The following is a 17,751-nucleotide window of genomic DNA, read 5'->3' on the forward strand; positions in this document are numbered from 1 at the left end:
CCTGGTAGTCAGCCTTGCAAACAAAACCAGGACAGGGCTGATGATCCTCTGTGCATCCTGACCACTGCAACCCAATCTCTTACACACACTCTGTATCCTTGCATGTGCTGCTTCCTTCCACTGCACAGATGTCACTCAGTTCATACACCACAGACAATCACAGCTGGTGCACAGGTGACCCATGCACTGGAATTTTGGGTGGATAAAGCACATTTCACCCAAAACCTGCCCACTGTGCCTCCTCTGAGCTCTGCACTGCTGGGGGTGCAGCTCATTTTTTGAAGTAGAAACCACGGGGCCACTCAGCACCAGAGACTGCCTTGTCCCCAACTCCCCCCCCAAACTGCATCCTGAGTGTCCCCAACTCCCCTCCCAAACTGCATCCTGAGTGTCCCCAACTCCCCTCCCAAACTGCCTCCTCAGGGGTTCTGTCTGGCCTGTTACTTCCAGGCAAACTAAAGTGCAAGGAGAAGGGCCCACCACCCTTCCTGCAGGGATCCACGGGATCAGCACGGACACAGCAGAGCTGCTGATGCTTTTAGTTCAGCCAGTGGGACGAAAACGGATGCAGGAAGTCATTTAGTTCCACTAAATATAATCCGGAGCTAATCAGCACCAGATTAGAAATTATGTTGCTTTTATTCTGCAGTTTGTTAACACAGAGCCTGATGACATTGGGCATCAAGATAAAAAGAAATAATAAGAAAAATAAGCCAAGAACACACCCTCCACCTGTTAAAGCCTGAGAACATCAAACATTATGTAGGTGGGACAAGCTGTGCTTAGAACAAATAAAAAAATATTTTGTTTGATTTTAATGTTATCAGTGGGCTTTTGTTTTGAAGCAACATTTCAGATTTATATAAGGGTGATTTAGGTGCTTTTTATGTCTCTCATATATAGGTATTATACCCCCCTAACATTGTGTCTCTCTCAAAACTCTACTGCCACTAACATTTTTATTTAGCAAGAGTATGTATCACTAAAATTAGAACCTATTCTTCCACGTGTTTTAAAGACAATAATTTGTTTTATCAGTCATTAAAAGCAGGTCTGGGCAGCATCACCTGAACTGGCACAATTTGATAAAGATGGTAGTTGGGTGGTAAATGTCAATGGGGAGGTACACGATGGAACACCAACGTCCTGATGCACACACAGCCCCAGATTCCCCCCCGAGACCCCTCCAGTGCCCTTCCCAGTGCACACCTTTGCCTGAACATCACGGCTGGATCCATGTTTGCCGAGGTCATCCGGACAACTTGGCGGATTTCCTTGGCAATCATTCGCAGCTTCTCGAAGTTCACCAGGCCATCCACTTTGGAATCGTTGCCTGCATCATTGAGACACACACATAAGAGAAAAGAAAAAAAAGAAAGAGTAAGAAATTCTTCAGAGTGACCCCATGTTGCCCTCCCTGCCCTCCATCAGCAAAACTTTTAATGAAAACAGCAGGAAAACATGAAGCTCTGGCAAAACACAAATGGAATCAGGCCCACTTGCAGTACCTTGTATTGGTATCTTGCATTGGCCCTTGTTAATCTATTTCTGAAGTAACAAGTATTAGTAGGAGAAAAAGTAATAAGTGAACTATGCCCAAGTTCACTGGCATGATGTTAAAATATAAATACAGAACTGATGTGGACAGCATTCCCATTCGGAAAGAAGTTCCAACAGTTCTGAGCCATCACAACCAAGAATTGGGCATATTTGGAAATGTTTCACCTCAGCCACTTGTGAGCAGGACTTTGTGTAAACGGAACAAAATGGAAATGTCTAAACAAAACCTCCTGAAAATGCTGAAAGCAAGAGTAGGAGGTGTTGGATCACTGGAGCTGCCTGAAAGCCACAACATGGAACGAAAACCTGGAAACATCACAGCAACAAGTTTTTTTGTGAGAGAATATATTTGAAGTAGTGCAACTACCAGCCAGCACACTCACCTGTGCTTCCACCCTGAACCTCAGGACAGCTGATGAAGTCTAAGCACTGCTTTTCAAACATTAAAAATATGCATTTTTAATTTTTAATTTTTGTCTAGGATCAGTCTCTTCCGCTCAGCATTCCGAGTCCTATTTTACTTTCCTCCTACAAAGGACCCATCAAAAGCATCCCACTGGTGGCAGCTTCCTGAGACACGTGTTGACACGAGCAGCACTGAAGAAAGGGCTAAAGCATATTCAGTGCTCTGCTTGTTTTCCCCCTGTTTGACATTACCTTCATGCAGGAACGTGATATCCTTCTTGACAACAGGGAAAAGTGGGATAATTGGAGGCTGCATGCTCTGGCTGCTCAGGATGTTGCGGTATTTTGCCATGTTTCGAGACGGATCAAAAAGATCTTGAAGGTCTCTGAGGTGCTTTTCATACTTGCTGGGTAACTTTTCCCAAGTGCCTCTGAGCCGAGCTACTGGCGCAAGGTTTAACCCACTGCAAGGCAGGAAGGTTTCATGGTTAGCTGTGAGCAGAACTGCTGCATTTCAGAAGGAAGTGAAGGGTTGTTTTAAGGATTAAAAATAGCTTTCCCAAGGTTAAATGTAAAGCTGGCTGGGTGCCAGAGCACAAGTTCATCACAATAAACCTCTGCTGTTTAAAGGGGACTGTAAAAGCCACGACTGCTTCCTATGCACAAGGTACAGATTTCCAATTACTGCCAAAATAATCACTCTGTAAAACAGGACTAATGTCTGTTTTAAGAACCACTTCTCTCCTGTATAAATGGGTATCACAAAAGGGGTAGAGAATGAAGGAGGTGAAGTAATGGTTGCACAGCAAATGAGAAGAATGCAGAGCTCATCCCAAGCAGAAGTGGGAAGAGTTTAGGAAGAAATTCTTCCCTCTGAGGATGAATTTTTTCAGATTTTTTTTTTTGCCACATTTCGAAAGCTTCAAAAAACTTGTTTTGAATTTGGTTTATTTTTCATACAGATTTCTCTCCACGCCATGCCAAACAAGGCCTTCTCTGACACGAAAAATCCAACATATGCCAGCCCACAGCTCCTCTTTTCCATGCTAGTTTAGGATGGTTATCTTCCTATTTCAGGAGACATATGGCATCAAACTGCTGTGCAGGACAAGGCAAGAAAGACAACCCCTGTGCCATATGCTAACAAAAACATATTCCTCTGGAAATAAGGGTAAAACAGTAACTAATTTATTTGCCTTTTTTTTTTTTTTGACCAAAGTCCACTTCAGTCATGGACTGATTAGACTTAACTGAGAAGCAGGAAGAGTCATTTCTCCACTTACAATAAACCATGAGAAATTAGGGAGCAGAATATAAAAATGAGATTCAGTATCCACGTGTGTATTCACCATGTAATGAGCAGCCCCAGCCCCAATTGCTGCCCAGTCCCCTTGAAGGAAATTCATGAATTCTTTAATGTGTGACTAACCAGAAGCCAATTCCCTTTGATAAACTGGTTAGACATGGAAGAAAATATTTTATAATGGCATTTTCAACAATGGTGCTGGGATACAGCACAAATCCAGATCTTTGTCTGATGAATCACAGTGCCTTTTTTTTCCCTTAAAGTAAAGGTTGGGTTGTAAGATAATTGCAAATAAAGGAAATGCTGAACTCATGCTGTTAAAGTAGCAGCATTCAGGATAAATCAGAAGAGAAAGTCTAAATGTGCAATTGAAGAGGGGAAAAAATAAAATAGACAAGCAAGCAGATGACAGGAAAGAATGAAAAGGAAAATTAAGCCAAAACAAGACTGATTTGAGGAAGTCCTTACAATGGAAGGAAGAAATGAAGTAATCTCATCATCACAGATATGACTCTGAAAAAGTAACAATGACTGACAAAGGGAAGGGAAATTGGGTGCCAAAATCACGGAAAATGACACAATGCTCAGGCAGGTTCCTGAGGTTCATCAATCAAACAGTGCTTTGTCCCAGTCTTCTCTTTCCCTGTGAGGTAGCAGGTAAAAGAGAGACTGGCACATCCAGCACCTCAATGGGACTGAACCGCTGCAGGGACAATCCACCTCGGACCAGGCTGGCTCTGGAAAACCACCCAGACCCATCTGTAACATGCCCAGGATGCTCCTATTTCTTCCCTTTCAGCTTAGATTACCAGAATTGCCTCTGACAGCACCAATCAGAGCTGGAAAACGGGAAGCATTTTACCTTATAACCGCGAACATGGAATTGAAGTTCTTGCATTCTCGGCAGTGGAGAGCGATTTTAATGAAATGCTTAATAATCTTCATTCTTTTGAGCTGGTTGGGCTCCGCTAAAATTTCCATGGCAACCCAGAAGGTCTCTTGGTTTATGACATCCTCGAACTGTTTCAGGTGAGCGTTGCCTGTTTTGGAGTCCAGCTTGTAGAGGTCATCGATGTACTCCGTGGGCTCGATGTTGCGGAACAGCTCGAAGTCCCTCATGGAGAGCTGGGTGGCCACCTCAATAGTGCTCAGCTGGAGCAGGGAAATCTGGCTCTCCCGGAGCAGCTCCTGAGCATCCTCATCTGAGCATAAGGTCTCTGTCTCCATATTGTTTTTTAGATAATACCTGGAGAATAATGGAGTGACAGAGATGCTCTTCAGAGGGTTTGTGAACACAAGGACGTTGAACTGCACCAATCAACGTGGGCATTAAAGACAAGAAGGGACAGGATAACCTTGTACTTCAGCTAACGCAAAATAACATCATTACTTAAGCAAACAAACACTTCAAAAGCTGTTTTAATCTACCTCTTTGTTATCCTTTTATACCGTACTCTGTAATATGCTGTAGTGTTCACCTTCAGAAGAAGGTCAGTTACTTTTCCATCTGTAAATTCAGCAGTGAAAATTACATTTTAAATACACACTAGTCCCGAGAAATCTCCTGTTAATGTCTTTCTCCATTTCTTACACAAATTCAGTGTGGTTTCTTCCATAAATTTACTGTGGCATAGTAATATTTACATGAGGCACAGAGCATTCAGGAAATGAAAATGTATCTGGAAAATTCATTTCCACAGTCCCAAGAAGATCACTTTCAGATACACAAAAGTTTATTACTCATAAATTCCCTCTTGTTGCCTAGCAAAGACAACTACAGAATTTTTCACTTTAATAAACTTTCTTCTGGTCTGGATCAGGTCATCAGATAAAACCAAAGCACTTAACGTTTCAGAAGGATTCAGAACAGTTTACATAAAAATGGCAGAATTTATCTCAGGTTAGTATCAGTTCATTGCAACACGGCACTGAGGAAAGAATTAATTGTATGCTTTAATCCTCAAGTACATGTGGGAAGTGTCAGAACAAATATAAATTTTTTCTCCAAGTGTAAACCACTATATATGTTACAGAGCTGATCTGCTAAATTTAGCTGTCATCAAGCGAGCTGGCTGTGGATTTGGGGAGGGGTTTTGGGTGCAGAAGACGAAGGTGACACAAGAGGAGAGAGGAAAGTGTCATTTATTGGTATTTGACTGCTTGTCCTTCTAACAGACACCTGTCTATTTTAATTAAAACATCCCCCGTGGTGATCACGGGGGTCTTTTCTGACCTTAATGCTTCCACAATGTTTTAATCCTAAAAGGCAACTAAAAGCAGAGCACAAGTCCTATGAGGAGAGGCTGAGGGAGCTGGGGCTGTTCAGCCTGGAGAAGAGGAGGCTCAGGGGAGACCTCCTCACTCTCTGCAACTCCCTGACAGGAGGGGGGAGCCAGGGGGGGGTTGGTCTCTTTTCCCAGGCAACTCTCAGCAAGACAAGAGGGCTCAGGGTCTCCAGCTGTGCCAGGGGAGGTTTAGGTTGGAGATTAGGAAGAATTTCTTTCCAGAGAGGGTGATCAGCCATTGGAATGGGCTGCCCAGGGAAGTGGTGGATTCTCCGTCCCTGGAGGTGTTTAAGGACAGACTGGATGTGGCATCAGTGCCATGGGCTGGGAACCACAGCGGGGTTGGATCAAGGGTTGGACTTGATGATCTCGGAGGTCCCTTCCAACCCAGCTGATTCTATGATTCTATGATTCTGTGATTAACCCTAAAAGGCAACCAAAAGCAGAGCAAAGCAGGGGTGTGTTACCGTCCGTTGAGCTGGATCCTGTCGGCCAACTTGGAGAACTGGTCCGGGAGGCGCCGCTGTTTGATGACGCCCTCGGGGCTGACGGACACCTCGCACAGGGAGTAGGTGTCGGGGGCCCCTGTCAGGTTGAACTCGTGCACAGCGTGGCTCACCACCTCCTTGGCTGTAGTGTCCTTGCTGATGATGATGTAACAGCTCTGCTGATCCGCTTTGAAAACTCTTATCACCTGATCCGGGATATCTAAAAGAAGAGGAACACCTTTGGTGGGTGAAGTTACTCTTCCCCTTGAAAAGACACGTCATTTGGAGAGAGGCTTTTCACAAGGGCACGTGGTGACAGGACAAGGGGGAATTGCCTTAAGCTGAAGAAGGGCAGGTTTAGTTAGACTGGATATTAGGGAGAAATTCTTCCCTGTGAAGGTGGTGAGGCCCTGGCATACGTTGCCCAGAGAGGCTGTGGACTCTTCATCCCTGGAAGTGTTCAAGGACAGGCTGGATGGGGCTCTGAGCAACCTGGGCTAGTGGAAGGTACCCCTGCCCATGGAGGAGGTTGGAACTGGATGGGCTACAAGGTCCCTTCCAACCCAAACCATTCTATGACTCTCTGACTGTCTCATTTCATAGCCAGAGAAGAAAACAAAAACCAGCTGCTGGGAAACAAAAGCCATGCTGGACTTGAAAAACATTAAAATATTCTGCTTCTTCCTTCAACTTTGAGAGGAAGAAAGAAGACTCTTCTCATCACTGCTTTTCCACAACTCAATTCCTTCATCATCCCATGACCACAATCAAAGCACAAGACATCCAGTGTGTCCCTGAGCTGTGCATCGTGCTTCCCAGCGGGGCTCAAAAACTTTGGCAGCATCATTCCTTCTCTGGCTCCTGTGTGTTTGTGAGAGCCAGGTCCACACACGTGCCAGGGCACGTTTCCCAGGGATGGGAAGCCACCAGGCACGGATGGATGGGCTTGGGGTGGGAGGATGTGAGGAGGAAAGGAGATTTGGTTGCTCCCATAACTGGCTGCGAGCTTTCACACTCGCTCTCTCCCCCTGAAGGAACTAAGCTGCTGCCAGCAGTTAATTCTTTGGCTGGTGTACTTATTTATAGCACATTCTATGTATTATAAATGCATTAGAGAACAGCTTTATCTGAGGAAGCCTACAGCAGGAAATAAATATCTACAGAAACATGCGTTTAATCCACAGCTTGATGATTGCCAATAATTTGCTCCATTAGTTATTACAGAAAGCTTGATTTTCAAAATAAAACTCATTGGAAAAAAAATGTCCAGAGTCAAAACACACACTAATTCCAAGCACAGGGAAACCTAGTTTTTCCCCTCCCTAAAGTCTGAAGATTAAACTTCACATTATTTTTCCTCTAATAAAATCCACTGTTTCAGGAAAAAAACCAAGATATTTGAGGGCAGTGACCTTGGGATAACTTTTTCTTGTGTCAGGACTTAATGGTGTCATGGGGACAAGTAGCAGGAATTTCAGGGCAAAAAGTTAAGCAGGTAATCTGTGGTCCAGCATGAAAAGTTTCCACCCGTTGGAAAAAAGAAAGGCTCAATATCAGTTGTAAATAAATTTGAAGATGGGAGAAAGCAAGGTTTTGAAAAAAAATCTGATTGAAAGCTAATTCCTCTAACAGTTTCATTATTAGGGTTATCACATTACTAGGACATTCTCATTAGTAGTTAGGGACTAGATGAATTTGAAAAGCTCAATATATACATGAATAGGGGCAATAAAGGGGATAAATAACTATTCTGCCCTTGTTTCAGAGTGAAAGTGGTGGAAATGACATATTGGATAACCAGGGAAGTGCCTGCACTCATAAAAATCATAATAAATCAACAGAAAAGGGGAACATCTATATTTTGGTATTAACATACCTAAAAATCAGAACACACTCAAGGTGTAAGACTGAAAACTGAAGTTTAATTTAGGGGGAAAAAAGGAAAATAAAAAATAATCACTACGCAACCAAAACAATGCAACATGTGACAGGGGAAGGAAACATAAATTACAGGTACATGTCTGTCATCATGGTCTTTGCTTTTAAGCAGGTAAACATTATTAAATTAAATTATTTTTTTATGCATTATTCAGCTTGTGTCGACAATACAAAGCACATTTCCAGTTTGCATGCACAGCATTTTAGCTACAGAGTCCAACAGAAGAACAAACTAAATCTCAAACTACGTTATCATCCGAAACTTCAGCTCTATAAAGAGATATAAGCAACTTCATTCCTTCAAAGCAAGGCCACAGAGAAGAGAAGAAACTGCCAAAGGTCATCCAGTGTTTCAGTGGCAGAGAAGAGAATAAAATGCAGGTCTCAGCCTCAGCACAGCACTGTGCCTGTGTGAGAACCTGTGGATTTGTTTTATTTGAGGAAGCTTACAGGGCACAGGGCTATGGGATGCCCTACAGTAATAACTGTGTCAGTGCAGTGTCTGGTAGTGTTAAGTTTTCAGGCAAGCCATGCAATATTAAGATCTACAGGATGCTGAACATCAGGATACTTACAGTAAAACCCAACAGCTGCAGGCAGGAGAAAAAGAAGAAAACTGTGTCAACAGCAAATCAAGATTCAGATGTTTACAAAACTTATCAAGTGTACACTGTCAGAACTAGTTTGGTTTTCTCTGCTCTTTAAACATGGCAGCATATTTGTTATAGCAAACCTGAAGTAAAGGCAATGTAGGTAGACATGTCCCTGCCCATGGCAGGGGGGTTGGACTGGATGTCCTTTAAAGGTCCTTCCATCCCAAACCAGCCTGTGATTCTGTGACTGATTCCAAGATGAACTAGTTATCAGGTAGCAAGAACCTGGAACTGCAGCAAAAAGGGAACTTTTCTGCTATGGATATTTATGACCTGATAGGATGTATCTGGGTACATCCCTTTTAAAGGGGAAATCTGCAAGGTTTCATAAACATAAACATAACTCACAGCCACAAGGCACCTTACAGACTATGTAATTATGCACAGAACTTACACCTGAAATAGGGAAAAAAGATTCTGACTTGACATGTTTACAGGCAGCTGCATATCACAACAAATAACTCCTGCAGCCACCCCATAAACTGGATTCCTACAGCAACAGCAACGAAAGCCCACACCACACATCTCAAAACATTTTTAAGGTTTAAAGACATACAGTTGAACACACATAATGTTTGTAAAACACAAAACACTAACATCACTGTGTTGGTAGCACAGCAGTCCTATTCTATCCACAACCCTGCTTGAAATATATACTGGCAGATGGGGGATGGACAAGCCAAAGCACCAGGAGAGGTAAAAGAGAAAGGTGTGGACAAGGACAATCTGCTTCCACCAGAGCAGATTACACCAGTGAATCAATGTCTTTGTAAAAAGAAGTGTCACATTACAAAAAGAGCATGTAGGAGAGGTTCAGGCAGTGTGGATTTTCAGCAGAGCTCCAGTCTGGCCCTGCTGAGGCCACAGGACAGGCGGGTAACTGCACTCAGCTCGGGTGATGCCGGTGAAACACAACATTTCCCCCCCGACCCTGCCCTGTTAATCATCCTGTACACGTCAAGCTCCTCCTGCTGTTTTACCTGAGGGGTTAGAGAAGTCCAGGATGCTGGTTGTGGGCTGGAGCAGGTCGGGGCTGCTGGAGGAGAGGGTCCCTGGGATGGGCATGATGGCCAGGCTGTGGCGGCACTGCCGCGTGCCCACGATGCTGTCGTCCTGCGACTGGCTCACGCTGCCGTCACTGCAAAACAGCCCTGCCTCACTCATGGGCATTCAAAACTCCTGCTGCTCAGCTTGGGGTGAGTGAAACTAAGGGAAATGATGCTGTTCAGCTGTTTAATTACACGTTGTAGACGGGGTTTCAAAACGAGGGCAGAGCGAAAAGAGATTTGGAATCGTTCGCGGGGAGAGAAAAGATGTTTTGCTCTCGTTCTGTATTTATGGGGCAGGTGACAGGATTCTTTAAAAAACATAAGCAGTGTGGACATAATGGCTAGAGATACTAAGCAATTAGTATCTCTTAATGGCCTTAGCTGAAGGAGGGGATGTTTAGATTTGATCTTAGGAAGAAACTCCCTGTGAGGGTGGGGAGGCCCTGGCACAGGCTGCCCCATCCCTAGAAGTGTCCAAGGCCAGGCTGGATGGGGCTTGGAGCAACCTGGGCTAGTGGAAGGTGTCCCTACCCTTGGTAGGGGGTGGAATGGATGGACTTTAAGGTCCCTTCCAACACAAGTCATTCTATGTTTCTATGATTAAAGTATCACAATCTAATGAGGAACAGTGACTTTTTGGCAGAAGAGTCTGACAAACCTGAACAGTTTTGGAGGCAAGATGCTGAACCGGGTCTTGTCTAAGATTTTCCTGATTCTGTTTCTGCCACCAGATACAGTGTTTGCTTTCATCTTCTTGTTTCCTTTTTCCCGGGGAAACATCTGTTCCACATCTCCAGGCATATCTGGGATGGAATAACGGTTGTTTTTCTTTTCTGCAATTTTTGGAATATGTGGAATTCCATTCTTCTCTTGTCCTATCCTGCAGAGCAGCTCCTTAAACACTGTGAGAGAAAACACAATCATTATGAGTTACCTTTGCACACTCAGAACTTCACAGGGAATTCTTCTTTCCCCCTCAAACCTTTTGCTTTCCACATCCCAGATTGGTAATAAGGATTCAGGGCAATCAGCACCATGTATTTATTGGCTTTTTTGTTTGCCTCTTTTTAGTAATGGAGTGCAGATGCTTACTCAAGAATAACTGCAGCACAGACTGAGATTTTCCCAAACTGCCTTTGTTTGCTTTTCCTGACACTACTGAACAGAAGCTGCATCAAATTTCCTACTGCATTTATCAAGCTAAGCCAGTCTATTACCCACACTGACATTCCCAAAGATATGATTCCACAGAAATGATAGTGTTTATGTTCTTCTTGTTTCTTTCCACATACATAAGGTGAAAAAAAATGTTTAAAGAAATTGAAAATTTGGTATTGAAAAACCAATTTGAAGATCTTTTAAAAATCCTTTGAAATCACTCAAGTCAGAAAGTCAGTATTTTCTGTTGAAAACATGGTGATACTGGAAGAATGCAGAACTGTACAGAGTAAATTACTCAGACTGTCCCTATGAACAAGGAAATCATGGCTTTCTGTACAGAAAGTCCAGTTAAATTGCATAATTCTATTATATAATAAAACTTCTAAGTTTTCCCAGTCTACATTTGAATATAACAACAGGATTTGCTCATTGCCAGCACCAGGCACTTAGCATTCAATTAAAAAGTCACTGTATAATAAGTATCACTGTTGAAAAAAGCTTCAAGAAATGAATTCACTAAAATTTATCCAAGAAATCACCTTGAAATTCTATCAGCCAGTAGCAAGAGATTAGAACCCATTTGTAGATGTATGTTGCTTATATTTATAATACAAATGAACAGCCTCTCACTGTCTCAGTTACAGTGATGCTTCATTCCATGTCCTTTCACATTAGTCTGGACCACTGGTGCTGCTTTTATGCTCTTTTTGAATTATGTTAATAAGCAACTGCTGAGGGCTTGAAACTTTGTACCCATGCAGGGATAAACACTGAATAATAATTAAAAAGAAAATCAATAGTGAGCAAGGGCAGGTAACTGGGGGAAGAAAATAAGGAAATGATCAGAAGGTCTTAGATGCAACCGTGGGGGAAGGAGTTATTCTGTGCACAGCTTCTGTAGCTCTGGTTATTCTGAACAGGATTAGGGAAAAAGAACAGATGATCTGACTGAGATTTTAAAGAGGAATTTATGTGTTTATATTCATGATGACAATTAAGGGCCAACATCTATATGCCACACCACTTTTTATATCCCCTCTTCAATTTGAGACATAAAGGCAATTCATCCTCTCGTCCTCACAGCCATTATAAAAACTTCTACAAAACCCCAGTTTTACATCTTTTGCCGTTTCTTGGCAAAAATATTCTTGGTCCAGCTCCCTTGGCTCAGCCTCAGCCACACAGCATGGAGGGACAGCAAAGCAGCTTAAACAGTCACTGAGGGTTTCCCAGGGAGGGAAGAGCTGCCTGTGCTGGCTCTGTGCCCCTCAACGTGCAGCCCTTGGCACACGAGAACTTATCCAAGCAAACAGAGGCACCACCAGGGGACTTCTGCACAACTCCTCACTCCCAGGGCGAGCTGGAAAGGAAGGTGGGATCCTATTGCACTTCCAGAGCCAGAAAGAGTGGAGTTGTTCCTTCACATCCACAAGGGATAGATCATATATAAAGTCTACTCACCAAAAATGTTTGTTTTTACAGTAATGGAGAGATGTGTGTTGTTCCTTAAGATTTCCAGAGCTTTCACAAAGGTGATGTTCTCAAAGTTCTGTCCGTTTACTTCCATTATCTTTAAGGAAAAGTAAGAATTGGGCTATTAGGAGAATATCTGTTTGACAGACTTACAAATACAAAGGTGATAATACAGGCACAGTAAGAACTTCCCAGAAGTTCTCATGTGATCTTTACAGCAGTCTCAGAACCAAACCATTCCTTGTAAAATAACTATTTTCATCATGTCAGGGAAGTTATATCCTGTGAATAAGACAGGACCTCCATTTCTACCTGACAAATGCTTGAAATAAATTTATTTTTTGTGATAACATGACACTCTTGCAATTAATCAGGAATTTAGAATCAGAAATGTAACAGATATAAATGGAAGCTGAGCTGTGGCATTCCCAAGAAAACACTTGCACAACCTTTTTGTTGAGAGCACCAGAGTTGGCTGAACCAGAACATTTAAATTAACATTACTGCTTTTACCTGATCACCACGCTTGAGTCCAGCCTCTGCTGCTTTACTGCCCATCTCCACAGTCTCTACAAAAATACCAAAGCCCTTGTCACTGCCCCCGAGGAGGCTGAAAAACAGGGGGGAATCTCTGGAAGGTTTTTGCAGCGTGATTTGTCTCCATTTTGCTTTGGCAGCACAGGCAATATTCAACAATCTGAGATGGCCTTTCATCTTCTGTAACACAACACACAAAATGCAGTGCAGTGCTTTTATCAGAAATGGAAAAGCAGTTACGAAAAATACCCCAAGTGCCAGCAAATAGATTTTTGATGCCATGTATTAACATCTTATTAAATAAACCTTGTCCTCTTTTGCAGAAAAGCAAAAAACCATAAATGAGTGCCACAGGTACTCCTTTATATGGCCTTTATATCTAAATATACATATATAACAACAAATATGTCCATGTTAAAAGCCACCTGTAGCTGTTACATTTATAGACTACAGTGTGTGAGGCACTGGTAACACTGGAAAATTGAAACATGGTGTTAGAAAATGTGACACTCTTTCTTTTGGGCTCCTACCGTGTCTTCCAAGTTCTTTTCAAATTCTTCCAGGAATCGAGTCATGGCAGGATCTCCTTCAAAGTCATTAAAATGATTGTTCACCCACAGCAAGACCACTCTGGTAACCTGTAAAAACAAAATAAATTATGTGTGTGTATATGTAAATATGTATATTATGTATATCCACATATACACAAGGGTATCTATGATTCTTCTCCTATCAGCTTTAATCTACAGACAAAGGAGAATACCTGGACATGGCAGAATAACATCTGACAGATTACTGTTGGGTTTCCTTCAGCTCAAAACTAGAACACATAAAACCACTGGCTAAGAATTTTACTGCCACAATTTTCAACATATTAACACAATACAAGTTCCAGACTATCCACATTTTTCATGTGTGTGCACAGGGTTACAAAGAGCTGAACCTGGTTCTATTTCTGGAAGCATTTTTACCAACTGCACTTGTCCTGAGCAGAGTTTATTTGAAGTCCAGAGTTTGTAAAAAGCTGCTCAAACAAAATGTGCTCAAAACACTGGAAAGCTCTGCAGTAGAAATCATGGAAAACAAGCACAGTGCTGTTGTAAAAAGAAAACCAGAATGTCCAAGAGAACCTGAACGCAATTCCCTTAAATTTCTGGTGAAAAAGGGTTTCAGAGACTGGCATTTACCTCTTTATATTAAACAGAAAACACTGTTTATCATTCTGCAGAAGAGAAGCAGCATCACACCTGATTTTGGATAGCACTCCATCACACACAACACCCTGGAGAATCCTTCCTTGATATAAGTGAAAAATACTTTGCTTTAAAATGTTTCATATAAAATAACTGAAGCACGATCCTAGTTTATCACAACACAAAAAGGAATCCATCCGAACACACTTTCACCAGCAACACTGATCTCTCAGACTCAACCAACCTTATCCCTGAGGCTGTCCACTGTGAACCATTCCAAGAGTTTATTTCCAACTTCCAAGGGGCTTGTTAGAAATGTTCTGTATGTTAAAAGGAAATCTTCGATGTAGGTGGGATCCACAATAGAATGTTCTTCTATTAAGTGCATGATGAGTCGCTCGGGTGTTGCCTGAAAAAAGTAAATGCAAAAAATAACTGGTATCTCTCATCCCTACCTCTCCCTAGAGAGTATTTCAACATAAACCCAGGTGAACAGTATAATCCCTTTACAAAGTTCAGTTATGGCAAACTCAGGAGAAAACACACCAACATGTTTAAATCAAATCTTCCTGCTTCTCTCAGCCCAGATGTTTTGTAGTTATTTACTAATGAATAAAAGTTTAATAGATTAGTGGAAAGCACAGAAAGAAATTCACCTTGATAACTATGTGGCCTTTCCTGGTTCCACTGCGATCCAGCTCCCTGTGCTCCTTCACCATCACAATTTCTCCCTCTTCCTCCACTTTATGAGTGTTTTTTTCCACATGGTTCAGAATCCTCCAGTAGTCTTGCTGGGCTATACACACAAACTGTCCCCAAACAACAAGAGACTGTGAATAAACATCTAAACCATGAATGTATCCCCTTCTGCAGGCTGAACAACCCCATCTCTCCCAGTCTGACCCCACAGCAGAGATGCTCCAGCCCTCTGAGCATCTCTGTGGCCTCCTCTGGACCTGCTCTAACAGGTCCATGTCCTTGTGCTGAGGAGCTCAGAGCTGGAGCCAGTGCTCCAGGGCCTCATGAGGGGCAGAGTCTCCACACTTCTTCTGATGCAGCCCAGGATGCAGTTGGGTTCTTGGCTTATATCCAGCTTTTCATCCACCCCACCATATCTTAGGATAAAAGTAGTCTGTTTTCTTTTATTAGATGCTTAAAAATACAAGGTAGTTATACAGAACTGCAATCTCACCTGACAATCATCTACTTTGGTTCTGACCACTCCATTCATGTACTGCTTGTCCAGAGAGGGAGTAATCCCAAAACTATTTCCCATACAGAGACTCTCACTCTTCCCATCAGGATAGCTGATTTCCACTGTGCCATTTAAAATAACATACCAAGAATCGAGCTGGAGGAAGAAAAAGAACCAAAAACAAACAAGTGAAGCTAATTCAACAACTTTCCTAAGCTCTTCTCTCAGACAGGTTCATTCCTGCAGCCTCCAGTTTGTTGTCCCCATGGCTCTGCAACATTTCATTCACTGGAAGGCAGCAATGAAGATGACTGAAACAAGAATGCTTCATTCATTTCACAACTAATTCCAGAGGGAGGAATGCTGATGAAGAGATTGCTTTTTTAATCTGTGGGCTAATTGCTATGATATATTTATACCATTTAGTGAGAGTGAACACTCTTCCCCTGGGCACCCATTTGGTCACTACCAGAGATGGGTCCACCTCATCCTCTTGCAGAGATGAACAGGGAATGCCATTCCTGAGGGCTTGATCCAAGCAGAGGGAAAGATCTCAAGATAGTGATTCAGGGCACCTAACCTGAACATCTGTCTCCTCCCAGGGAACATGTATGGAAACTGCTCCTAATTCAGACATTACTGGGCAAAGATACCCCTCCATATTAGTATTAAAAAACCCCTACACTATAAGAAGAGAGGTTTTTTTCCCAATGGAAATTATGCTTTTTTTTATCCCACAAATCATCTTTGAAATAAGTTGGCATTTACCTGATAACAACGTCCTGAATGCTCTTTAATGCCTATACTTGGTATATAAAGTATATACTTGGTCTATACTTTGACTCTACTTGGTAAAGTCTTGAACAAGACAGTAACCATCAGAGAATGGTTTGTGTTGGAAGGAACCTTAAAAATCATCTCATTCCAACTCCCTCCACGGATACACAGGTAGAATCTCCCAAAGGGATGGACAGAGGTTTGGGGATTTTGGCTATGGGGTCAGGGTGAGAGAAGAATTCTCTAACTTCCAGGTGTGGAGATGGGAAACATTTTCCAGCCCTTCAGCCTCAATGCCCTTGGTGACCTGCCTGTGGCACCCACAGTGTGCTGCAAGCACTGCCTCACCTCCTGGCCATCCTCCAGGATGATGGCTCCTGCTTGCTCCACCACCTCGAAGATCATCACTGAGCAAAGCTCTCTTCTCACAGACATGGTCATGTTTGCAAAGGCAGGGAGTTGATGCATGAATTCCAATAATTGCTCTGTTGGACAAAGGAAACACTGGTATGAGGACTGCAGGGCCCAGGGGTTCCTCAGATCCCTCACCCTGCACACGTCTGTCAAACCTCAGCCCCATTCCCGGGACAATTGCTCAGTGGGGTCACACTCCCCATTAGTGCCTGGGGCTAAATGAGCCCAGTGTGCACTTTGTCATCCACAGCCAGAGCTCAGCTCTGCAGCCTGGCTGGGGCTCTGATTGACTCTCAGGGCAGCAGTCTAGCTAAGAGGAGAAGCACTTCAGCTTCAAACATTGAGAAAAATTAAAAATACCCCTAGGTACAGTAATTACAAGCTTGACAGGAGCATGAAATGATTTTCCAGTGTTCAGAGAGGCAATCTGGAGTACAGCAGAAAGCAAGTTTTGCTATTGAAGTTAATGCCAACTTCTAGTTAAACACTGCAGCAAATTATCTTCATTTGAACTGTTCTGCAGTTTGCAGCTAAATATACCCATACTCAGTAATAGTATGTTCTCTTTGCTATTTAGTAACTAATTCAACAGTTTCAGGCAGTCAAAATTACCTTGCTGCCTGTCCCATGACATCACCACACACAATGACTGTGTACACTTCACATCCTAAGCATCTCAAAAACCGGTGGTTAAAATATTAGTTTTTCAGAACAAATACTCTCTCAGACAGTAAGAGGAGAAATCATTCAATTAAGAGTATCACTAGTGCAAAGTGATCACTGGAAGGCATCACTCAATTATTAACACACACACACTGAAAATTAAGTCACTGAACAGTTTTCAGATTTGCTTCTCTTACAGATATCATATGATGCAGTTTTATGTAAATTTATGCATTTTTTCTCCTCACCAATGTCATCATCAGTTTTATCTGCAGGCTCTTTCTCAAGGCACTCTCGGACAACATCTCGCCCTAGAAGTGGATCAGAAGTTCTGTCAATGTCTTCATCCTCCTCCTCCTCTTCATCTTCAGAGTCCACAGGCGCTTCTGGAAGACCCGTTAAATCAACATCTCCCATCTCACTTTCTGTGGCCTACAAAGAAAACATCAATCAGACAAAGAGTTCAGTGCCTTCAATTTAAACATTTATGGTCTGAGGTAGCTAATAAAATAAAAAATAAATTCTGTGACCCACAAGTCAAACTAGAAACTGCAACAGCTCCCTTTTCTGAACACTGAGGAAAACATGTCATGCTGAAATCTACAGTTACTGGATTCTCACTTGATAGTATTTACTAGTTCTTGTCAATTCATG

The 17,751-nt window shown here is 42.6% G+C and overlaps 1 protein-coding gene across 6 annotated transcripts in view; it reads right to left on the reverse strand.

The window, feature by feature from the left end:
* The window catches only part of RAPGEF6 (Rap guanine nucleotide exchange factor 6), a 114,505-nt gene that overhangs the window by 19,699 nt on the left and 77,055 nt on the right, over positions 1 to 17,751 (reverse strand). For 3 of the 6 annotated variants that reach the window (XR_003534119.1, XM_027682671.1, XM_027682669.1), the window contains exons 8-22: positions 17,346 to 17,529; positions 16,369 to 16,505; positions 15,241 to 15,399; positions 14,705 to 14,857; positions 14,293 to 14,457; positions 13,386 to 13,493; positions 12,832 to 13,035; positions 12,307 to 12,415; positions 10,343 to 10,586; positions 9,616 to 9,773; positions 8,558 to 8,572; positions 6,024 to 6,264; positions 4,134 to 4,517; positions 2,218 to 2,429; positions 1,210 to 1,333 (exon numbers count right to left, since the gene is read on the reverse strand). Coding sequence is in view for 4 of the 6 variants with exons in the window: in XM_027682671.1 (XP_027538472.1) it covers positions 1,210 to 1,333; positions 2,218 to 2,429; positions 4,134 to 4,517; positions 6,024 to 6,264; positions 8,558 to 8,572; positions 9,616 to 9,773; positions 10,343 to 10,586; positions 12,307 to 12,415; positions 12,832 to 13,035; positions 13,386 to 13,493; positions 14,293 to 14,457; positions 14,705 to 14,857; positions 15,241 to 15,399; positions 16,369 to 16,505; positions 17,346 to 17,529 (2,597 nt within the window). In the remaining 2 variants the exon portion in view is untranslated. The remainder of the gene's footprint in view (positions 1 to 1,209; positions 1,334 to 2,217; positions 2,430 to 4,133; positions 4,518 to 6,023; positions 6,265 to 8,557; positions 8,573 to 9,615; positions 9,774 to 10,342; positions 10,587 to 12,306; positions 12,416 to 12,831; positions 13,036 to 13,385; positions 13,494 to 14,292; positions 14,458 to 14,704; positions 14,858 to 15,240; positions 15,400 to 16,368; positions 16,506 to 17,345; positions 17,530 to 17,751) is intronic. The other 3 variants (XR_003534120.1, XM_027682672.1, XM_027682670.1) reach the window with 1 other exon arrangement.

This window comes from Neopelma chrysocephalum, unplaced genomic scaffold (genome assembly GCF_003984885.1).
Source record: "Neopelma chrysocephalum unplaced genomic scaffold, ASM398488v2 Primary Assembly neopelma1_63, whole genome shotgun sequence".
Classification (NCBI taxonomy): Eukaryota; Metazoa; Chordata; class Aves; order Passeriformes; family Pipridae; genus Neopelma; species Neopelma chrysocephalum.